The sequence below is a fragment of the Chelmon rostratus genome, chromosome 23 (assembly GCF_017976325.1).
Source record: "Chelmon rostratus isolate fCheRos1 chromosome 23, fCheRos1.pri, whole genome shotgun sequence".
In the NCBI taxonomy this organism is placed as follows: Eukaryota; Metazoa; Chordata; class Actinopteri; order Chaetodontiformes; family Chaetodontidae; genus Chelmon; species Chelmon rostratus.
In genome coordinates, this window is record NC_055680.1 from 12,826,169 (window position 1) to 12,850,992 (window position 24,824).

The window sequence follows — 24,824 nt, forward strand, 5'->3', positions numbered from 1 at the left end:
GAGACGTGAAAAGTCACTTACGGATAGTTTTTATTCTTGTCACACACTCACCACCAGTATGTACATTTACATTTTTAACACAAAAATAGACTTAAGTTTGAGAGACACGACAGTCAAAAATGGCTCTCAGTGTGGTAGGTAGACTGCAAACGGCAACTTAAATTAGAGCCCACAAAATGATTTAGAGATAACATTCTCATCAGGACGAGTATTGTAGTGCGACGTATTGCTTAGAGAAGATCTGCTGAGATCATCAGAACACATGATGACTGTTACAACATAGAAAACGTCATATTTCCACCACATTGAAGGTCTGTTTTGGTCTGAATTAGAGTAAGAAGTGGTGGTTGCAGCGTATTGGAGAACCTTGAGCAGCAAGGAAGTAAGACAAGAGTAAGTAAAACAACATCACTGTTAGGCTTTCTTGAGAGTTAAGCAGTAAACAAGTATGATTTGACTTGCGCTCAATTTGTGAAGCTCTAAGTTGCAGAGTCTGCAGTTCACAGTGCCATATCACATGTTGTAAAGTTGCAGCATTTGATTTCTGAGGTGGAAACATTCAGGCCTCATTTATGTACAGCGATGGTCTTGTTGAGAAATGTGAAATTCATGATGTTTATGTTATGTTGAAATTTGAGGAAAATGTCTTCTCATTTTTGAAAGTGTGTGAAGAATTTAATCTTCTTTGAAATGACCGCACGGTGGAATAAAGATAAAGACTAGGAGCATGTTTTTTTAATATAAATGAGGCCCTGAATTACAAATTCAAACATGAGTCAGTGGTTTTTATTCACTAAAAGACAATATACAGACTGTCATGACACCTGTGTATACTGTAAATACACACTAACCGTACAGGCACAAAACACAATCATTGTACTTGTAAAGACATCCAAGAGACCCTGTTCCCCTTACGGTTTAATAAGAGAAACCTATACAATACTGGCCCAGCTTTAATGATATTATTCACGCATGTCTGCCAATGCCTGTTTTTTTTTGTGGGGGTAGCTTGTAAGATTGAGACTCCTGAGGAAATAAATCTCTAAAAGCACCAGTACAGGCATTTCCAGGCATTTAGCGAAGAGGCAATCAGTCAGATCTGTCGAGTTTTCGTGGTCTGGAGGTTTTCAGGCAGTGTATGTAAGGAGAAGGCAGTGGGGATGCCCTGAGACGCTAAGAGGTTATAGAAAGATCGAAGACACGTGAGTCAGTGTGTGTTTATGTGTGCAGGAGTGTTGTTACACATGTAAGTATAGATACTGTACATAACTATGACCAGACAACAGAGAACGGGTTCATTCAGGGGTTCAGGTTTTTTTGCAGGTGCATGCACTGATATTGCACTCAAATCACTTCTATTGAATTGCATGAATTTAAAAATGTTCTTGTGTGTTTGTGTGTGTGCGTGTAAAGCTCTCATTTCTAAACCCTAAATAAAGAACAAAAAAAAATGATTTAAACACAGCTAGATGGTAAGCTACAAAAATACTTCTGCCATAAAACAACAGTTTTTTACACAGGCATTCACATGTGTCGGTGTAGGGATTTGCACACGAATGCAAATGTGGTGGTGTTGCCTACTTATTCGGTCTCGTCATCTATGTCCATGCTGGACTTGCAGTTTTAATGGGTTAATTATTCGTGTAGTGTCCATACAAGAATCAAAAACAACAAACTTCTGTTGCTGCTTCCATTAACATTAAAAACTATCCCGAAGTAGGAGGATTAACTGTCTCTCCACATCAGTCAAAACAGAGCGCCAGAGGCACCCGATATATATTCCAATTAAGGCAATTAACAAAGAACTGTGCAACACTTACCAGCACATTTACCAATACAAAGTACAGATCACACAACAGCGTTCAGGCGTACACCTCCACGATTGCAAGAGTAAAAAAATAGGCCCAGATGTATATGATGTTGAATAGAAAAAAAGAATATCAACAAAACTAAAATTAACATATTAAAACTAAAATAACAACAAAGGCAAAATGATATAAACAATGATCACAATTACAAAAAAAAAAAAAGAGAGAGAGAGAAACATTTCGGAATCACAGTCACCTTCAAAAACAAAACGCACTTCATGAAATGACTTGATCTGAATGTGATTTTCCACTCTGACGATCAAAATACAGCTTTGGTGTTGTTGAATGGACGACAAAACAAAATTTACAATGCGACAAAAAAAGTGTTTGCATATCACAGTACAGTAAGAGTCTTTTGATAAAAATAAGGAAATACTAGAAAAAAAAAAGATGCTCTTACAGTAGGAGTGTGCAGGGAGTGTGTGGAGGAGGGGAGGGAGGAAGAGAAGCAGGATGATGATGAGAATGAGTAGTAAATGGTTAAATGTGTCTGTTTATGTACTGGAGCAGTGGAAGGTGCTAACCTTTCTTTATTGCACTTTTGAAGGAGCCCAGACAGAATAATCTGAGGTCATGTTACCCTAGGAACTCACTATTTTTGGCACAGAAATTATTGATTGAAACGAAGTACGAGTATTACAGACAGAGTGTGGGGGTGCATGTGTGTCGATCAGTGAATCCACTTCAAACTGTGTCGTGTGTGTTTGCATGAGTGTTTGAGTGTGTGCGCGCCCACGTGCGCGTCGGCACATGTCTGTTTGTTTCGGGGCAGGCGGGGGATGAAGACGCTCTAGCAGTCAGCTGACTTGTGGTTGTCTCCGTCCTCCTTGGACAGGGGAGACCTGGCCTCCTGCATTTCCTCGCCCTCCTCTCCGCTCCCGCCGCTGCTGCCTTCGCCCGGATAAACCACCATGCAGAACTTCTGGCCCAAGTACGTCATCTTATCTGGAAGAAGAGAGCAGCCTTTTAATACGACATAACTGAAATCAAGTATTGTGTTAATTTAATGAAATGGGCTTATTCGTTTTCCAAGAGTTTGAAAAGATTGATGCCACTTTCATTTAGTCTGGCATGAGAACATCGTCTCTTGTTCAGCTATTGTTTCGGAGCTAACGGTGTAGCCGGCGGATATCTGGACAACAAGACTTCCTGTTCTGTGCGCTAAATGAATGTAGGTAAATTTTTAGAAAATGCTAATAAAAAGCTAAGTGGTAATCGGATGGTAGCCTGTGAGTTTCACCTCTTTGGCTCTTCACATAGACTGTTCACCTGCACGCAACCAACCCCGCTCAAACATGATTGGTTGAATATCCCGGACTATCAACAGACTACAGATGGAAACAAGAATGCCTCTGATACCAAAATCCTGCCCCTTGCCTACCGATTCTGCGTGCACATGCAGATATCTGTTTATTGAGATTAGCTTAGCATAAAGCCTGGAAGCAGGGGGAACAGCTAGCCCTGCTAGTTCAAAACTATGCTTACCAACGAGAATAGCTACAGCACATAACTCCCTCTGACTTCCAAACGATCTTACATTTCTGTTTGGATACAAATTACACAAACTTAGTGAGCTTTAGAGGAGATGGCAGGCACATATTTTGAACTTTAGAAAGGGCCAAGCTAGCTGTGTCCCCCTGCTTACAGGCTAAGAGAAGCTAAGCTAAACTATCTGGACCTCCATACGTTACACATAGTGATAACGGAGCAGTTTCGGTCTTCTCATCTAACGCTTTGCCAGAAAACAATTAAGCGTTTTTCCCAAAGAATTTCACCACTGATGGAGAAAACGTTCCCCAAACAACTGTCTCAATATGACACAGCCCACGTTCAGCTAACTTACTAACGAAGGCGTTGAAGCACTGTGGCTTATTGTCCCAGTAGACTCCCAGGAAATAGACGGGGACGCCAGTCAGCATGATGGCCAGGCCGATGCCACACACCACAGGCTCAGAGTACAGGGAGAAGATGAGCAAGAAGGCCCAGAAGATGAGGTAAATGACCGGCCATATCAGGCTGATCTGGAAGACAGAACAAAGGCACAACTTATTACAGTCATGTAGACACAATCGCGTTGTAGTTTCTCCCATTTGAGTGCTATGCAGCAATTACTGCAGTCAACTGCAATTAGTTAATTGATTGTTTTTGCATAATTATCTCAATCTCAATCTGCAATCTGTGATAGTACACCCTTTGCACCACTAGAGAGCAGCTTTCAGGGCAAGGTAAACACTGGCTGTTTTTCCAGTGGATTTCAGAGCTACCTAGATGCCACTAACGTGAATATTTTGGGGCTAGTTTAAAAAACAGGTTTACCCTCAGATATCAGACTTTACCAGCTCCAATTCTGTTTTGTTCAACCTGGTGTCCATGCCAAACAAAGCACTGAGGCCGCTCTTTTCAAAGTCATAAACGACACATTTGATACAAGAAAAACTGATTTTCTGGTAATTCTCGGCTGCAGTTTATCATTTGCAGACACAGCAGATCTTTAATTGATCTAGTTTCTACTTTCTGCATCTGTTATTTTCATTTCTTTTTTATCTATTGCGATTTTCTGTGTAGAACTTCTTTATGAGACAGCTACATTTGCTAAAAGAAAATCTAAATAATTTGAACCAGTGCAGTGAATCATTAAAAAACTGACACCAAAAAATGATGAAACATGAGCCAAACACAAACAATTATGCTATGAATCCTTGTTTGTGCAGAAGATCCTGCAGAAAAGACACATGAGGCAAAAACACATAAAACACCCCAAACACACCTTGATTGGTCGGTGCATGTCGGGCTGTTTAAAACGTAGGACGATCTGCCCGGCGACAGTGACTCCGTAGAAGAGGTAGTTGATGAAGCCCACATAGTTGATGAGGGTGTACATGTCACTGGTGCACAGCATTAGCAGGGTGGACAGGCACTGAAGAGTGAGAAGGAGAGGGGGGGTCAGAGGCAGGAAGTTTGGTCCCGTTAGGTTAAATTGAGTATTGAGAGACTCATCTGAATATGAAAGTGCAGTGGGGAGAGCAGTACTCACAGTGAAGAGCAGAGCAGGGATGGGGGTGCAGCGTCTCATGTGAATCATGGCCAGCAGGCTTGGGAGGTGGCCCTCTCTGGCTCCAGCAAAGAACAATCTGTGAGATGCAAAAAACAACAGTTAACGCACACACAGCTTCCAAGTCCACAGCACGTCCACATGTTATATGATGATAGAGAATGGCTTGGAAATGGACATTTAGCAGCATGGACATGTTTAGACATAAAGATCATAAAGCATGGTCAATCCCATGTGACGGACTGCGACTATGCCCACTAACCGTGAAGAGGTGAAGAGGGAACCGTTGACCCCCCCGAAGGTGGAGAGAGCCACAGAGATGGGCATGATCCACGACATGACTCCCAGCAGCTTCTCGCCAAACGTCTGCGATTGAGGAGCGGGAGGATGAAGGTTAGCGGCTGGATGATGGTTAGATGCTTACTTCAGTATGTGTTCACTACTATACTGCAATAAATGAGGCACAGCCAACACGTCGGGCTTGCGCATTGACCAGCAGGGATCACTAGAGGGAGACATTCTGCTGTCCAGGTGTGCGTGTTTGAATGAAGCGGGCCACGCTTTGAGCTACTCACCACGGCGACGGCGTTTGAGGCGAGCAGCTCCTGGGGGCTCATGGCCGTGACATAGGCGATGTTGGCAAAGACGTAAACGAAGGTCACAAGGGGGATGGAGATGAAGATTGCACGAGGAAGGTTCCTGGAGAGGATAAAAAACAACAATGTTTAGGAGACAGAACGGAGAGAAAAGCTAAAGAGAAGGAGGTGGGGGGGATTTAAGGTAGGAAATTAAAACCTGTACCTTAGGGGAGGTGCATTAATGGAAACCAAGGTTATTAAAAAAGTGGGATAAACCATTTTATTCTACCTGAGATGTTTCTAGATCAGTGGCCAGACGCTGGGAATGATAGTGAGAATTTCTCCCATGCTAAGTTAAATACATTTCAGAGAGCTTTAAGAAAAAGGATCAGGGGTTAAACTGGGAAGCTCAGTCTGTATGCAACCAAATTAGCTGCAAGCAGCTTTAAAATCAGCCATATTCCCATAGCAATGAGACGTTCAGCACCAACCACTATCGGCAAAGTATTTCTGGAGATATGAAAACAAAGCGTCTTACACATAGGGGTCCACCAGCTCCTCTGTGACGTAGTTGAGGAAGTTCCACCCTCCGTAGGCGAAGGAGCCTTGTAGGAAGGCTAAGGCTATCAAACCCACATCATACTCCTGGAAGGGCTCGAAGGCGTTGGCTGGCTCCAACCAGTAGTACTCTCCTACAGGTGGGGGAAAGCATTTTCAGTTTGGTGCAGCAGTCGGAGAATATTTTATACCATCTATTGATGATTTTAATCCTCCTTTCCCATTAAAAATGTCTCATTTGTTTCGGCTTTTCTGTGCTTGTTCCTTATGTAAATATGTCCAGGCTGAGTAGCTCTGTTCCTGATCAGTTCTCTTTGCTAACGTAGTTTAGCTGTGAGGGTAAACAAACCATCATCTAGTGCAATCAGTGTGTGTAAGACAAGTTTTAAAAGACATTCTGCCTCTGAAGTGACTTATTTGTTAAACCTGCTGTGATCTCCTCAGTTCCAACTGAGAAATTATCTCTGCTTGGGGTAAAATGTCTAAATAATCCACGATCTTTAGGAAGCTTGTTTCTTTCTCCTTTGTCATTACATTTTTCCTGAAATCCCTTCTTGGGGCATGTTTTCAGAGAGCATTAAAGTATTGCTGCTCTCACATACTGTCCCCCTCGTATATGACCTAAAGTCTCGCGTCAAACCAGCAGCTGAACTCTTCATTTATCTTCAAACGATCGTGCAGAAATCCCCGTTTCTGTTGTTTCAGGGGCCCGCTCTCTGTGGCCCCTGTAATAACTGGCCCTCAGCCATGTTGTTACAGCGAACCCACACAGGCGTGCTGATATTAGCTATGTGAGGGCCCCAGAAACTCACTGACCCCTGCGGCGTCCACGGGGAGTCTATACCGTCCGGAATGACTGACGATGTCCCCACTGACCGCGGCGGTGGAATGTACTGTGGACATATGCATTCTGGGAGCACAGGCGGCGTTGGCGAGCTTACCCTTGCAGATCTGCACGATGCCCATGATGATGATGAGGGCGAGGGCCAGCAGCTTGCCGGCGGTGAACATGTCCTGCACCCTGGTGGCCCACCTCACACTCGAGCAGTTCACCCATGTCAGCAGCACTAGGTGTCCAAAAAAAAACACAGTTAGTGGTTATTTTTCTCCATAAAATCCAGTTTTCTCATTGTATTTCCCCTGAAGTGACCTTAAGTCACCTTAATCCATGCTGCCCAGCTCTTCATTCAAGCTCTGTGATATTCATTATCTACATTATCTTTCTGAATGCACCGTTTTCTCAGATGTCTTGCGCTTCATTTTATTCCAGTTTCCCCAAAATTCAGCCTGACATTGACGTCTTTGGAGGTTTCGAGATCACCACCAGGCTGCACAATGTGCTGGCTGTGCTGAAAGGTTGGGAAATAATGATAATAAAGACTTTTATGTGTTTAATGTTTTATTGGTCTTGTAAATGAACTCTCACTGCATTGATTGTAGTAGTAGTATTACGCCGACCATTTCCCAAGAGACAAAGTAGTTACAAAACTAGTTACTGTCACTGATAACCCAGAGAGACACAATGCACGGGACGTGTCTCAAGGAACCGCTGCTGCGACCTTTGGCTCTGCTGCTGCGTCGTCCCTTTGCACCTGTTGTCTCTCACGTCTCACATCTTACCTGCAGTACTTGAGTTGGAGGTATTTCATACCTTCTGTGACTTTTAAAAGTTAAAATAATCCCATCCATGCAAAGAGGAACAAAATTATTTGACACATGGCTACATTTACCAGCCATTATCATTAGACTGCGAACTACTCATGAATGAACTAGGGGTGTAACATGGAGTCATTCATGTACTGAGCAAACTCCATCTGCTGACAAAATATTTAAAAAAGTTTTTTTTGTTACGCAAATCTCTATGTTGTGATAGAAAAATGTTTGCATGCAATATTACATTAAAGTTGTTTCATTATAAGTCATTTATGCATGTTACTCTAACTGAGTTTAACACTTCAGGCACATCACATAATGATTGGTGGTGGTTTTCCGGTAGTTTATTACATGAACAAATTTTAATACACTGTTATATAGTGAAATATTGTGATGATTTGCTATGTTTTTGATGGATAGTTTTGGATTTTGAGTTTGTAGATTGGCTCATGTTGACGACTGCATGTTGCTTGCATGTTTGATTATCAGTAACTGAGTAATTTACAGTATGTCAGGGAGTGTTCATTTGATAAGACAGGATACACAGATAAATTACATTTATGTTTAACAGTGACAGATAAAGACGGCAGATTAATGGACTGTTTCGTCCTTCAGGTACTCTTGATCATGTTGCACATCGAACTGCACTCATCTGGCATTTGGGAGGGATAAAACAATCACCAAAGTATTTGCTGTTCAACTCACTTCAACTTGAGGCTGACCTAACGTGGACAAAGATAATGGATTTGATCTGGACTGCTGGGTGCAACAGGCCAGTGGGTTCAGGCCAATAGGGTGCCATTAAATAATAGGCCTGCGCGACTCTGCGGGATTAAGTTCATCACATTAAATAACTCTGAGCCGAGCTGCCACTGCAGGGGACGGAGGCAGATGCACACGAGCAGACGCACGGGTCAGCGCTGACGTGCATGTGTCTGCTCAGTGTGTGTGTTGAATGAGCAGGCTTGTTTTGTAGTTTTTAGGGTTAGTGTGTGGGTGTTTTACGGGGCCGGAGGAGGAGGAGGGGGAATTTTGACTTAAACGTCCTCGTTTTTTTGTCGCAAACAAAATTACTACAGCAGACAAGAAGAAGAGCTGTGAGGGGGCGAGCCACGGAGCTGCTGCTGCCGCTGCCACAAGAGAACAGGAAATGAGAAACTATGCACAGATGAGCTTATGCCTTGATCTGTGTACTGTGCACATACACACAGGCACAATGAACTAAAACACGACTGACTGATCCTCAAGCAGTAAATACATGTTAAACCTCTTAACTCAGCCACCAGTAAACAGAGTTGTTTTAGGAACCAGATGATCTTTCGCCAACACGCTGCATTACAGCAACAGCACATGTGTCCCCTCTCGTTCTCCCTCTTGTTGACTGGCAGGTTGTGAGTAAACACCTTGAGGACGCATTCTTCGGACCGCGGAGCTGGGGGGGCCGCTCAGCTGTCCGTAAGCTGAGTACACAAAAAAGAGTGTGTGGAAACTTGTCGAGTTGAGTACGAGCCTGCTGGAAAACATGACAGAGTTATGACCTCGCGTTCTGCCATCTGTAGGACGAGATGGACCCCGGGGAGAATCCCTCCCCACGTGTTTTTGAAATGGTACACCTTGGAAAACCTTTGCTCTTTAGATTGAGACCTGACGCCGTCTGGTTTGACTGTCACGGAATGTCTTTATGACGGGGTTTGTAGGTAAATAAGAGAAGTTACATCCTGCGCTCTATTATATAAGACTCTGCAGGCGGCCAAATTCAGGACATGGCAGAAATGTGCAAACACAGACGCATATAAACACATGCATGCTGCTCCCATTAAAAAAACAAGGATGACATCAGAGTTGAGGCGAAACAGCTAACCTCTCACCCACTTTTCTCCCCAACAACAACAGCAAAACAAGGACAAAACATCTATAAACTCAGCGGCTCAGGTTTATTCGCTGAAAGCTGCCCGACAACATCTCCCCGACTGACCCAAGAGACAAAAAAACGCTCTGGCGGCACAGCCAATCGCATTTTAGCTGGGAAAGAAAAAAAGTTATGGCTGCCAGCAGTTCTTGTCAGAATGAGGCACACTTTGTTTTTATGCTTTCACAGAAGTGGGACGAGAAAGACAGGTGAATGTAGGTCAATGAGTCTGTAATACAAACAAAAATGCTGTGCAGGCCGCTGCCAAGGTGATACTGTCTTGTAAACCAAGGAGGATGTGGTTTTTTTTGTTATTGTGTGCTGTTGGTCTGCAGGGAGGCCAGCACATTTCAACAACATTTCTACAAATTTCATCTCAACTTTGCCAGATTTGGTACGTAACACAGCCAGAGAAGCCCGAAAAGAATTCCACACACTTCTCAATTTGCATAAACTACAGTGACTGCAGCCAGATTCGGACGTCAGGTGAAAATGTTTTTAGATCTCCCGCTGACCGGCCGGCACGACTTCTTTGGCAGGCTCTCTTGGTTCACTGGGTACAAATGTGCTGCTTGTTATTGTGCATGCCTTTGGAAAGTGAGGTTTCCACATTGTCAGGGGCAGCCAACTGTGCCCATCTGCCAGCGAACAGCCTGTCACAGAACGTCCTCTAGGGCCAAAAAAAAAAATGGATGTAGATATTTGTTGAAGAAATGTGCGCAGAAAGTTTGCAGAACTTAAAGAAAGGACGCAACTGTTTTCCTTCTCCCTTCTCCAGCACTGCAAAGAATTTCTTATAATATTTGGGCTCATTATTCCCTCCTAAATGCCATCACAGCTGCAGGAGTTTGGCCACAGCTCCCACTTAAAGCAGCGATTTTGAAATCCTTTTGGTAATCTTAACGTGGGACGTTTAATCTGACGTGTTTTGTAATCCCCCACAAGGTTTGCTTCATCGTAAGGCACAAACGCAAGGACGCGCACAATAAACACACTCTTCTCCAGTGTCCATGTCTGTCTCTCTGTCTGAAGGCTGCCTGCAGTATTTGGCCCACACGTGTGAACTTTGTTGAGGGATTCGGATTGACTGCCGTCATGTCGGCGGCAACACATTCGTCCACTTGTCTTCGCGCATTCACCGCTCAGTGCTACACTCCTCTAGCTGCTTTGCTGCCTCTCACCCTCCTCCTCCTCTCAGATGACCTCTGACAGAGGGTTGCATAGCAGAAGAGCGTCAGAGAAAAAGGGGGAAACTGGGGCAGAGACTGACATAAGATGGACAAATTAAGATGTAATCCGTGACACCTTTAAATAGCTTGTAAATTCTAGACATCTTTGATGAAACTATAACCAACGAAGCAAATGCTGCTGCAGCGGACCTACTTTTACATGTTTTCCGTCATCTAGTGTCTCAGCCCCGAATGTCTAACTGTTGTGTGACTGTGTCAGCATTCGCGCAGCCGTCAGTCTGTTTTCTTTCAACATTTGAGCCTGCCTCGACAAGCACACTCAAAATAATTTGCTCCGTTTCTTCAGGCTATCTGCACTCTTTTACCTCTGCTATCAGCAGATATTTGAAGGACGGATTCAAAGTGTTTGGAGATTTTATGATGTGCAGCCTGTGACGAGGCTAAGAGGCTGTTAGCGGACATAGCTTTGTTTTAAAGGGACAAAGGCCAAAAAGTTGGGAACAAACTCTTTGCAATGAGCTGGGAATACTGGCGTATTTAAATCTTTTTGTTTTTTTGTAAAAATTTACTCTTCAGCCTCAGTTGTATAATATGTACCTTAAAGGAATACTTGAATGCTGCCCAGAGTTATACAAAAGGAGTGATACCACTCTCATGTCTGCACAGTCAATATGAAGCCATGACCAGCAGCTTTAGCTTAGCTTATTTTAGCTTAGCACTAAGCAAGACAGGGTGCAGAGGGAAACAGCCATCCAAAGGTGACAAAACGCACCCCTCAGCGCCTCTAAAGCTCACCGGTTAGCATCGTTCTCATTTCATTTATTGTTTGGGGGACTATTTCTCGGTTGCGACCAGCCAAGTGGATGAGATATATCATGTACCAGAACCAGACTAGCAGCTGTTGTGCCATGTTTCCAGCCCATGTGCTAAGTTAGGCTAACCGGCTACTGACTGTGGCTTTATATACGACGGACAGACATGAGCGTGGTGTCAATCTTCTCATCTGACTCTCGGCAAGAAGGCAAACAAGCGTTGTTTCTCAAAATGTCAAACCAGCCCTTTAGCGTGCCTTTATCTCTCTCTAGTGTGTAGACCTCAGGCAGATCTGTCGGAGTGTTGTCACAGCACGCCGAGTCAACAGAGGGAAACCAGTTTCTCTCGAGGGGAGTACAGTTGAGGTGAGGGAGGCTCCAGCAGATGCATGGATTAAATTTCTGTGACTGTTGAAGATTTGGTAAATCCCTGTGATTAATATTCCTGTCATGATCATGACACACAGCTGAGATATAAACCTCAACCCAGATACTGGTGCTCAATACTGCGGCCTACACACAACAGGGGCTGTTTCTGATGTTGACCTCGCAGGTTTCGGTGAATCTAGCCTTGTTTGGGAGGGAAAACTTGAACTAACTTGAATAGCAAACTTTTAATGCTGCTCTTGAAGAAAGTTTAAGGACTGTCACACCCTTGGCAGACTGTGTTACTCACGGAGGCAGACGCCGGCCAGGAGGCGCAGGCCGTTCTCCGGCGGGAAGCAGGTGGGGAACAGAGGCTGCAGGACGTAGTTGGAAAAGGTCAGCGCGATCACGGCCTGGTTGGTCGGGTAGATCACCAGCACGGCGATCCACAGGCGCAGGAACCTGAGACAGAGAGGAGGGAGGGTGGCACGGTTACAAACACAGAGGCATGGGAGAAACAGCAGGGTGTCAGTAGCATGCGCAGGGTGGGCTGAACAGGAGGAAACACAAAACAAAGGTACATCATGGTACATACACATCCTTCCATTTACAGATTCCCATTCAAAACAGGTTATTTTGGGTTGAAATGCAAACTCAACTTCTTGCTATGCTTGGCCTTTTAAAGTATTAGCCTAAACACACTGTCCTCTGGCTATAAAACAACAACTTTACTACTTCTGTCAAGCAAAAATCCCAAACATATGCTGTTTTCCAGCCTCAAATATGAGGATTCTCCGATTTTTATTGCTTTTTGTCATTTTGAATTGAATATCTTTGTGTTTGTCAGAGAAAAAACGCTATTTGGATGTGTCTCTTTGGGGCTTTTTTTGTGCCATTTTGTGAGGTTTTACGGGTGAAACAAACAATCAAAAAAAATACTTGACAGATTAAGACCACACAGGTAACAATAATTCCTCACCACCCCGTTAAGAAAAAGCCCAAGGGGAAGCCTGCTGTGAGAATTGACAGATACAGGAAGTTGATGGCTCATACCACAGTTTCAGTTGTGTTACATGATCAGTTATAAGCATCTGCGATTTCCCCCAAACGTTTTTGACAGAGCAGTAAAGCCACCGAAACGCAGACAAAAACCCAGACTGCTTGAGTCTGCTCAGATTGGCGGCTGGCTGAGCTGAGATGACTCACGCAACCTTTGAAACAGCACGCTGTAGTCACGCACAGGAGCGCCATGATGCAATCGTTTCTGAGAGAAATCGTTCATGTCAGAAACTAAATGAACAAAATCACCCCCCCAAAAAAACAAAAACACTTTACTCCTTTACTCTTACAAAAATACATATTGGTATCAATTAAGTACAAGAAACAAAGCCTCCAGACAGCAGCTGACACTGATGGATGACTCTGAATTCGGGCTCATTATCAGCCTGAACCTGATTATCCTGAGCAAAACCCTTGAAGCCAAGTTAAACAGCTTCAAGCAAGCCTCGCACACATTCAATGTGCAGGACGTTGACAGGATGAGTCACATACAACGAAGAAGATGGTCAGGAGCTACACAAGCAGATTAATAAGTGGGAGACGAGGTGGAGGAGAGCACGAGGGTTTAGCTGAGCATAGCGGGAGAGACAAGGCGAGGGTTTTTTTTTTTTTTTTTTGGTCCATGAAATTCCCTGAGAGCTTATGAAGGGATAATTACAGCTGACTGCGTTAATGGGATTGTGTCTCACTGGAATGTGTGTGTTTAATGTAAAACTGTGGATGCAAATGCAGGACCGTGCTGAGTGAAATATCCATGTAAACACCAGACACCAAACACCAAGTCATTTTCATGCGTTAAACTTCTTCTTCACTACACTTAATTTGCATATTTTAAAACACGATTTCAGAGGCTAAACATATAAAAAACAATGTTCTATGATACACTGCTACAGATTAAGCAACATATAGTAGTTTGAAGTATCATAGTAGACGTAGCGCCACATGAACCAGCTACAACATTCAAATGGAGCTTGCAGGTTAATGTATCAATAAATAATAACACTGAGGGGGCCCTTCTGCATAATGCATACTTTTACATGTGATACTTCATTTTATATGGCTGCTAATACTGCTGTACTTCTACTTAAATACTTTATCGTTGCTTCAAATGGAAGGCAAATAGAGGATTTAGTGGCATTACCACTTTTTAGGGCTGCAACTAATGATCATTTTTGCTGTTTATTTACCCGCCGATTAAAAATAATGACCAAATCGACAAATTCAAATTGTTTTGTCTGACCAACAGTCCAAAACCGGAAGATATTCAGATTACTCAAAAAAAAAATCTCTTAAATGATTATTTTTCCACCACTGGCAGACTCACGGGACAAAAATAAAAAGTGCACAGGGGATTTCAGCGGCCTCTCTTCAAAATAAGGCTCATTCTGATTTCTAGTTTGAAAATAATCTGGATAAATATGATTAAAAATGAACCTATCTGGGCCTTTGTACTCCCACATTTGGATGGTCCAGTTATACCAAAGCAGTTACATTAAGTCAAACAATGATTCCCTGAAACCTGTGGCATCTATAGTAGTCTCTCTACCGCACATTATGGGTGTAACACAGCCCTCGTGAGTCTGACATAACAAACAGCCTTTGTACTCGAAATTCTCGAACATTGTCCATTCAAGTCGCGTTTGAGCGTACAACTTTTACGAAACGCTTCCCTTTTTCTACGAGCATTTCCGTCGCCGCAGTCCCGGACTCAAGAGCGCACGCCGACACAAACTGCGCCCGTGATAAAAGGAGCAGGACAACAAAAGCAAACTCCCCTTGAACACGGTTTATTTATCCCGAGCAGAGGGCACGGGGGAAACGGCGTGGCTTCAAACCGAGCATCTGAAGCCCATTGATGTGTGTTGATAGCTACTCTACAAAGGGACTAAAACAATCATTGGCTGTTTTGTCTGGTTGAATTCCTCTCCCAAAATACCCTGATATGTGTGGAAAGAGAAAAAAAACAATGGGCCAATCTGTGTTTATAGTCTGGGCAAAGGCACAGTGTGTGAAATCCACGCTAACAAACAGTATTGTTTTGCTAGGAAATTAACCTAGCATGGTTCCCAAGCGTTTACTGTGAGCGCCGATACCTTAAAGCTAACTATTTATGCATGAATTGAACGAGGGCTTTTTTGGCTGTACTTGCTTAACGTGGGCTTAATATCGCTTTACTACACCTAACGTCTGCACTCGACTGCAAGAAACAGACCCCCTGCTTTGGATCAAGATGTCTGACCCACATCGACAGGCTCATCCACCTGGATAAAGAGAGGAATCTAGACATGTTGGTATGCTCACCTAAATCCATGTCAAATTAACTTTAATTGTTTGGGAGGCCCCGTCTTCTAGAAAACTGGGTCATATACTGTATACACTTGAGCAGGGTCAGCTGGGGGTTCATCAAACCTGAGTGACCTGAGAGTCTGTTTAAACATAAATCTAAACCCACAATAGTATGCCTCAAAATAACTACTAAATAAGGTAACAATGGTTTGGTCTTTTAAATCTTAAAAACAAAGGCATTTATTTGTATTCTCAAAGTCTCGGAGCCAAACTTCAAATAATCTTTCAGAGAAACAGCGAAAGACGAATCACCAGATTGAAATTTCTTTTCCCCACCAACAGTCCAACAAACCACAAAGCCATAGTTCCCTGCATATGAAACACATTGAGTAAAGCCTCCTTTCTTAAAATGTACTTTTCATGCTTTGATATATGGTGGTCAGTGACTCAAATCACGCCTGCAGATGCCGTGTGAAAGTACACCTGAACGCCCCCCCTGATTGTTTCCAACTGAGTGTCTGTTTCGCGCTCGCTCACCCTGCCAGCCCGCCGAAGATGTCCTTGACGTAGGAGTAGTCTCCCCCCGACTTGGGGATGGTGACGCCCAGCTCGGCGTAGCACAGCGCCCCGATGGCGGTGATGACGCCCGTGATGATCCAGACGATCAGGGCCACGCCCACGGAGCTGGCGTTCTCCATCACTCCCTTCGGACTGACGAAGATACCTGAGCCGATAATGTTACCTGGAGGAGGGAGAGCGGGGACAGGTGTCAGTTTTCAGGCTGAACAAGAGGTTGTTGTCAGCCGTGTCGTGTGACATTGTGGTTGCGTGTGTGAATGAGCAAGTTTTTAATGGGATTCCACCATTTTTACACATCAAGGTCAGCTTAGTTGTCATGAAACATAAATCCAGCCCAGCCTGGGAGAACAGCTGGAATGTGTTCTGCAGCTCTGGATGCGCTTTGTAAAGTCTGAAGAAATAACTCAAGTGACAAGAGGTTCTCTCATTTTAGGCTTGAGAAAGAAAAGCCTGGCCTACAAACTGAGCAAGTGGAGTTTGAAAGATGTGGACATTTACCAGGCAGCAAGTGAAACAAATGCCATCCAGCTGCATTATGGGAAGTGGAGGTTTGCACAAAATAAAAGTCAGGACATCTCTGCACTTGCTGTACATATATTGACCATCATGTTGTTAATGTGTCTCTTACAAGACCCTTAAATTTGTCCAAATCACAGAAGTGCCCCTCTTTTGAGGATATCAAGAAGCAAGAGTCTATTCCATGTAAAGGACATTACCAGTGGTTTTGCTCATTTTACATCCATTTTCCACTTGCTAGTGTGTTTGAGGAATTTGAATATATACCTTCTACCACTCCAGGCATCCTTCTGTTTGCATTCATTTGTGTACAACCTGAAAATCAATTCTCTCTTGAAACCTGCTTGACTTGTGTAATCCTTTGCAGCAAGTATCAAGTTCTTTTATTCTGAGGAAAGCGGTGCAAACTCTGCAAATCAATCAAATCTATGTTAAACAGTGCTTTTTTTTTTAAATGAGAAGCTCGCTACGACTTTCATGTCTGTGCATCAAGTACGGAGCTAGCACAGGGTGGAAATTATCCTAGCTTTGCACAAGGACTGGAAACAGGGGTAAACAGCTAGCCTAGTTCTGCCTATAGTGCAAAAAAAATGCACTAAAGCTCACAAATTGACTTGTTTCTTCCTGTTTGTTCAATTCAAACACGAACAGAGATGACAGAAGCAGCAATTTGTGGTTTGAGTGGTAGTTAGGAAATGCAACAATTTCTTGTTGATAAACGTTGCCAGGTTTTAGTACATGTCTCAGCAGGCGTAATGGCACCAAACCTGGCAACCTCACTGAGACAACAAGCCTCATGGAAATCACTGCACTCGACTGAAATAGTTACAGCACGCGTAGGTTTGCTACTAAGTTGTCTGAAGTGCTTTTACTTGAGTAAAAGTTCATTTGTTATGCATGTTGGGTGACTTCGCTCTAACAGGATTGTGGGCAGACAGACAAAATGAGCAGGAAAAAAGACAAACCGAAGAGGAAAAAGAATTAGGTCATGAGTAGTTTGAGCGGTGATGGAGGGGGAACCTGTTTTCTGCTGACTGAGCACTGAGTTATGAGGAGATGGAGCAAGAAGGAGCGCGGGGTGAAAGAGTGCAAAGAGGGAGGAGAGTAATGCCCCGACAAGTTCAATGAGCATCAGAGTTCCAGGCAGTTTACACAGGAGCTGACAGAAGGAGGGACAGCCGAATGGGTCCTGGTCAAACATGAAAGGAGGCCGCCCAGAGACTTAGTCCCTCCTGTCCGATGAGGCTGCGACGGGGCCGAGGTCTGAGGTCAGGGGCCTCCAATCAGATTCAGCTGACTGTGCTTGAACCCAGTGGCCAATAAAAGAGATGTCAGGGTCAAAGGTTGAAGGTTTTGAATCATAACGGGCTGACTGGATGATAGGCCGAGTTGCATTTTAGAGTACAAAAGTCAAAGGTATGAATGATATCGTCACACCGCTATACCTGCCGATGAACTACAGTATAGAACTTGTGGCTGTATTTTTAGCTAGATGCACAGTGTGACAACATAGTAGTGTCCATTTACATATTCTGTCATGCAAACGGCTTTCAAATAGATTATTTGCTGCTTTTCTCAGTTTCATATCCCTTCAGATTGAGTATCTTTGGGTTTGACCAACAGACGGACAAATTTGGGTTCTACTGCATCTTCAGGTCTCTAAAAATCCGTCAGTTGTGAAAATCATGGAAGAAAAACAGCTCACCACTAATGCTCATACTGAGGGGTCACTAGCTTCATTTTAAGGGGTGAAAACATAAAAAAGTTTGGAACTGCTGGACTGAACCACTATAAAACAAAGGTTGATGAATAAAAAAATCAACAGATTAGATAATAATTGTGAAATAATGGTTAGTTGCAGACTCAAACACACCATCCCATTGTCTTCAACCGTTCCTTTGAGGAAGGAGAGGGCAAAGTCCGAACATATGCCAAACTGTTCTCAACTGAAAGCATGCAAATTAGTTCCAACTTTAACAGATTCCATACGCACGTGCGAGTGGTGAGGACTGCTGCTCACTTATGTAACTCCAGTTGCAGGTAAAAGGTAAAAAGACGACAAACAACCGATCTCACCCCTGGTTATGTTGACATGTTTATGGCAGCAGTGGTCTTCAGTGCTTGACCTTTGACATGAGGGGAAAAAGCAGCCATGCACTGACTCAGCACCTTCCTATGTGTGCCTCTACAAACCGTACAGCTAAACTTTGCAGGCAAATAAAGGAAACATGCTGATTTATAGGTGGGAGTGAATGTGCGCGCTTGCATGTTACATGTCAGCGTCACGTGCATCGTGACATGCTGACTAACGTGGAATCTCTCCAGGTTTCCTGTTCTTGTGGTAATTTTTACATCCTTTTGTCTTCGACCAGTCCAACGGGGAACATAGCTGTTTTTAAAAAAAAAAAAAAAAAAACGCTGGTTCTCTACCACACGTTTGGATCAACCTTAAGAAGCAGAGGATAAAAAGTCTGAACTCCTGAGGCTGCGTCCGTCACATCTGTCCACATGTCTCATATTTCCGGATCAGATCTGACTCTTGTTACAGATCTCTGCAGGCCTCAGCCTCTTTTATCACGGGATATTTTGATATCCTCTTTTGTTGTTGGCTTGTTGTTGCACAAAGGAAGGGGCCCGGTCTCAGACATGCTCTCTGAGCACTTTTCTGTTCCTGTTGGACTTTGTTTGATGTCTTCTGACAGAAAGCGGCAGAGGCTCCACGTCAGACTTCACACAGTTCATTCATTTATTATTATATGGCGTGAGACAGCGCTGAGGTCCTTTTAGCTCTTTAGATCTAAAAGATCTTTAGATCTCATTTAGATTGTTTCTAGGATGCTTATTTAATATTATCTGTTTTAGGTTATTAAACTGTAATTCATTTTTCTGGCTACTGTTTGGACAGTTGACCAGTTTGGTCATTAAAATGTCAGAAAATAGTGAAAAAGGCTTTTACAATTATCTAAAACTTAAACCGATGTCTTCAAATGTTTTGTCAGGCCAAGCTTCAATAAAAATCAGTTCACTGTCACATAAAACAAAGAAAACCCGCAAATCTTCACACTTGAGAAGCTGAAAGTGGGGAATGTTTGATGATTTTACTCTAAAAATGACACAAACGATGAATTAATTACCAAAATGGCAATTATTTTTTCTCTCCATCAAGTCATTGATTAATCGACTAATCGTTTCAGCTCTAATCAAATGATCTTTCACGTATGAACACAAAATAACAAAGATTTATATAGAGACACATTATGGAGATGTGAGTCCACACATGCAAACACTACGCCTGAGAGACAGAACCAATGGGAGAAAGGAGCTGTTATTTGTCCAGGCCTCCACGACACATGATTGAATGCCAGCAGCAGACTATGAATATTAACAAGCATGCGTGTGTTTGTGCAGCATTATGATATAACCCTAATCAGCCTTCATTAAAGCCCTGCAAGATTAGTTCTTGCATTTCCTCCCGACGTTAAATCCCTGTTCAAACAGGCACCAAGCTGAGGCAACCTGCTGCTTGGCCCTCGGCCAGACCCCCACAGACCCTGCAGGCCTCTGTGCTTGCATGTACACGTATGTGAGTTATCATTATAGCCGAGCAATTCATGACACTGAAGCAATTTGAGAACACATGAATGCTTAAAATAGTAATAAGAGGGACAGAGGAGTTTGGTGTTGTCGTTACGCCTACGTCTGCTGTGATGGGATAAAACTGAGCTCTACATTTATTCGCAGTGGTGTGAATTTGAGTCTATGCTGCATTTCAATTACAACACACATAGATTTCAGTGCAGCTCAGACACGGCTAAGCCAGGCGAGCTAATAAAACAGCATTATCAGGGCGGGGCCTTCTTCTGAGTGGCCAAAAGTTCACTTCTAATCCCAATTCCTGGCTTTGCATGTTCTGTGTGTGTGTGTGTGTGTGATTCAGTGATAAACGCCTGTACTGTACAATAGGCCATAAAACTGTTTGATGTCCCCGTGTGCTCAGCCGCCCCTTTTCGTGGAAACCCAGCAGGAGCATGTTCACAGTGAGAAGGGATCAGACGAGTCACCTGACCTCACGTCCCTCTCGCACATGACGATGTGAGCTCGAGTGAGTGACTTGGTCAAGGGCGAAAAGCCTCGACCAAGAGCAGTCTGGTGACTGCTCGAGGTGCGTGGACTCCGGACAGCCATAAAAATCCTTTAAGATGCCACGAGTGGCTTAACGCTGCCAACCCGTTCCTTCACAGTCAGCCGACGAATTGAGAGCAATAGATAAAATGATTAAATTATCTAGATGTTGCTGCATAGATGTGAGGGTGGGGCTGAAATGCAGTAGTCAGCACACACAGGGATTAGTTGCAGGTAGTTTGTGTTTTTTTCAGTGGTGAGTTTGTATTTGCAATCATCTCATAAAGTCCTGGAAAGATACAAAAACTATATTCTGTCAATGAAACGCCTCTACAGTGCTACTACCAGCAGAGCAGTAAAACAGACAAACTGAGAGATAACAAAGCCCTCTCAAAAACACTTGAATGCTCAGGTCGCTCTTCACCTCTCCTTGTCTCTCTCTCTCTTTTTTCCAGCTTCTTCTTGATCTCGCTCTCTCTCGGGAATTCCCATGTTCACACACACACTCTCACTCGCTCTCCCTTCTTTCCTCCCGTTACCGTGGAAACACATGCATGAATGAGTCACCCCCCACTCCCTCCTCTTCATCCCGTCAAGGTCAACATGAAGACCACACACTCGCTGGACCCACCCGGACGGCCCGAGCCACATCTCGCCCCCCTGTTCCTATCGATCGAACCGTCACCTGATGGTGTTTGCTGTCTGTATTGAATGAAAAAGACCACTCTCTCCGCCTTTGACTGGCCTCTGTGCAGACCTGCTACTGCATGTGTGTCGCTTACCCCCATTATTATATAGATATGGTCATGAATGCTGGAAGCTTTAAGTTAACAGGTTGTACTTTTAGCATAAATCTGATGATCAGTCCAAATGATTTTTAACTGAGTTTGGCCGTAATAGCATAAAATAGAGCTGACCTACAAACAACTTTATTTTCTATTTAGAGTAAAAAAGAAAAAGGACACTTTTCAATGACATTTTGCAGAGTCTCGGGAACTTAATTTAAGCTTTTCTTATCCCCATTTCACACATGTACACTAAACAACTATTGAATCTAATCAGCAAAATCATCATAAAATCTAAATGAAAGTCAGGGACCTTGACATGATCTATTGTGAACCAAATCTGCTTCTCTGTCTCAATCAAATGTTAATTCTTTCATCTCAAACCATGAAAAAACCATGGCTTAATAGAGCTAAGAAGGCCCACCTGTCTACCTCTATGATGCAATTAAAGGGTTACTCCAGCCAGTTTGTACAAATGCTTAATAAAGGTAAGAGCCCCTCCCCCCAGAGCTATAACAGAAATTAGACAACCTTGCCCCTTTAAAGTTGCACGTCTCTATCAAAGTTATATTTAGTATTTTATGGCAAATCCAAGAGCTGTGGGGCCAATTTATGATTGTCCACGTGTCAGTCATGTGAGTCTACATGAATGGATAATCCTCTGAGCACCAGAGACGACATCATCACTGCTACAAAGAAACGATGAAAGTTTTTACTGATTAATGGCTGCAGAGGGAGCTGAGAGGGATCCGGCACAGAGTTGCCGCTACAAGCAAACCAGCGCGCGCGTGTGTGCGCGTGCATGCCCTTTGAGGTTGTCATCACGTGCGTGTGTACGCAGCCTGCAAGCTGCAGTCACAAGCAGATGCCTCGATGTGTGCGCACAGCAAGCGCGCACACAGTGTTAATTCCCCTCTGTGTGAATGATGGCGCGGCGCACAACTGCACGTAACATGTGTGTGTTGAAATACGACATCCTTATCTTGAAGCACAGACTGATCATAAACGTTATGCTCCTCACTGGACTTGTGGAGTCTGATCCCGGCGCGGCTCTTGCGCCCTGCTGAGGACTTGACACACAGGTGGCAACGCACACACTCTCTCTCCTCGTCATGCTCTGCCTCTCTTCACTTCTCTCAAACACACTTTTCTCATGTTTTTGGACGCTCACGTGAGCTGTTAAAGTGCTGCACCAAAACAGAGGGGGGGCTGAGTTGTATTGGGTTAATCTTCTCTAACAGAGATGAAAATAACACTTACCAACGATGATGCCGCAGGCGCTCACAAGCCCGATTTCCTTCTTGAGCGCAACTCCACCTCCCGACTCCCCTCCGCCGGCAGCATCCTTGGAGGAGCCCGACGCGCTGCTCCGCTGCCTTGGACCGTCCGTCATTTTAATGGCTGGACTTGTTTGTTTGTTTTGGTGACGCTTCTATCTTCTCTTCCACCTCACAGCACCCGATTTTGGCCCGCGCGCCTCTCTCGCCTCGTGCGTAAAAAACACGTTCGGGAAAGTTGGCCAAATGAGTCCGCGTCCACAGCGGCCGAGTCCCGGCTGCGGCTGTTTCCTCGAGGACGGAGCGCAGCTGGCGACCAAGCGCTCTCTGGTGCCGGTGCCTGCCGGTGTCACAGGTGGTGCTGCCGCTCACACGCTAAACGCACGTCAACTCCGGCTGTGGAGCGAAAAAGCGCATATTCCAATACCTCTCCTGAAAAGTGATGAAGATGAAATAACTTCGTCCTTCACTTTGCGTCTGGTGTGAGCAAAAACAAATAAAAAAAGAACAATAAAAGCGCTGAAGAACAACAAAAAGCTCTCACTGTTTCCTCGCTCCAGGTGCGAGCTGAAGAGACACAAGCATCCTCTCTGCGCGCAAGCAGACGCGCGGCGGACAGACAGAGAAGTCTCGTGGAGTCTTTCAGGTCCGCCTCAGACACATCCGACCTGTGTTTGGCTTGGACGGGAGAGGCTGCAATTGAGTAAATATACACGGCGTCCTTCATATGAGTACAGTAGCGCCGCCCCCTTCCTGCCTCCCACCTCCTCCGACGCCGGGCTTGTTTTTCCTCGCTCAGCCTCTCCGGGACCCTCCCATCTTTTTTTTCTTCCCCCGACCATCAGCTGTTTCCCCAAGATCCAGTCCCGCACCTTCCACCTCGAGGAACCCTCCCCAAACAAGGCAGCCCATGGGAGAAAAAGACAAGCCCTGTTTAAACTGCAGCACCTTGATTTCTCCAGCACGTCCTCTCACTATCACCACCTTTTTTTCTGAACCCCGTTCATTGTCTCCTTCGCTCACACACCAGTGCAGCAACCGCCTCTGAGTCACACTCATAATTCAAGATGCAGCAGAGTCTAAATTTAGCCCGCCGGCTGAGATGTCACTCCTCACTCTGCATGCTGCAGGACTGCTGGTGTGTTTCCATCCTGCATGTTTATATTGCACAGGATAAAAACAGCTTTTCCCATCCTCACCCATGCTGCTAATAATAGGTTGTTTTTTTTCCAAATCATGCGGCCAGTGACAACCTCTTCCTCACGCTCTGGCTGCAGGTTGTGACCGGCTATGTCCATGCATGCACGAAAATACCTAAGTATGGATTTGACAGTTAGTAAAAACACCAGCAGGAGCATTTCTGCATGTTCAGTGTGAGAATGTTTCTATCAGCATTGTATGCACTCATGTGGTTGCTCCCTCCTGGAGATACTGAGATCTTCATTGTCTACCTGATGTGCCTGCAGGTGTTTTCTGCACCTTCTGTCCATGCTGTGAAAGTGAAACCCCCTAATGCTTTTTATGATCTGTCGGCTGAAACAAAACCCCTCTGACTTCCTTAGATAGTTCAAGTGTCAAAGTGTCTTTCTCTTTAAATTTGGATATGCTGTGAAAGAGCATGTCCTCATTCCAAAAGGGACATTTTCCATATATATAACATATTAATTTCACAGTTTGCAATCTTTAGCATGGTACAACAAGAATAAATTGGTATCAAGACTGATAGTAATGACTCTTATTTAAGAAAAACAACTGCAAAGATTAGTGTATTTTCTATTTCTACACATGCCTGCTTTGATTTAAAACTGTCATTCTGTTTGGGGATGGTCTGTCCTTTAGATTCAGAGTTTTGCTCAAGGATGGTCCAGCTGCAGGGCGGGGAGCCTTGAACCTGAGTCCCTCAGTTAGCGTCCGGCACATTCTGCTTTATTAGCATCTCCCATGATTTCATTGGAAACCTCAGCCTGAGAGACCCAGACTTTTCCGGACTCACGATAGCAGCACAGAACCAAAGGTGGGCGCTACATAACCTCAGCTACTAATCTCAAAACAGAGCAAGCAGCAAAACAGTGTGACGCGCTGCGGCGTGGCCAGAACAACAACAAGGTCACCTGAGTCACCAACTACACCAAGTATTGCTTGTGTGCCTGTGCTACCGCAGACCTGAGCTGCACCTCTGGCTCCTTGTGTTTGACTCCGCCATCTAAAAAAGCT

General features: G+C 44.2%; 1 protein-coding gene across 1 annotated transcript; it reads right to left on the reverse strand.

The window, feature by feature from the left end:
• Nucleotides 1-13: 13 nt before the first annotated feature.
• slc7a8a (solute carrier family 7 member 8a) lies at nt 14-23,283 on the reverse strand. Its single transcript, XM_041965184.1, has 11 exons — nt 22,594-23,283; nt 15,869-16,073; nt 12,297-12,448; nt 6,998-7,123; nt 6,037-6,190; nt 5,496-5,619; nt 5,183-5,286; nt 4,903-4,999; nt 4,636-4,785; nt 3,712-3,889; nt 14-2,813 (listed from the first exon to the last, which is right to left on the reverse strand). Exons 1-11 carry the CDS (start codon nt 22,724-22,726, stop codon nt 2,659-2,661), a joined length of 1,578 nt encoding a protein of 525 aa, XP_041821118.1. The 5' UTR covers nt 22,727-23,283; the 3' UTR covers nt 14-2,658.
• Nucleotides 23,284-24,824: the final 1,541 nt, after the last annotated feature.

Excerpts from the sequence above, each read along its gene's own strand:
- slc7a8a (XM_041965184.1), bottom strand. The coding sequence starts at position 22,726 with ATGACGGACGGTCCAAGGCAGCGGAGCAGCGCGTCGGGCTCCTCCAAG. Across the intron at positions 5,287-5,495 it reads CCTCAAACGCCGTCGCCGTG|ACGTTTGGCGAGAAGCTGCT; the intron begins GTGAGTAGCTCA and ends CCTCAATCGCAG. Across the intron at positions 4,786-4,902 it reads TCCCTGCTCTGCTCTTCACT|TGCCTGTCCACCCTGCTAAT; the intron begins GTGAGTACTGCT and ends CTCACTCTTCAG.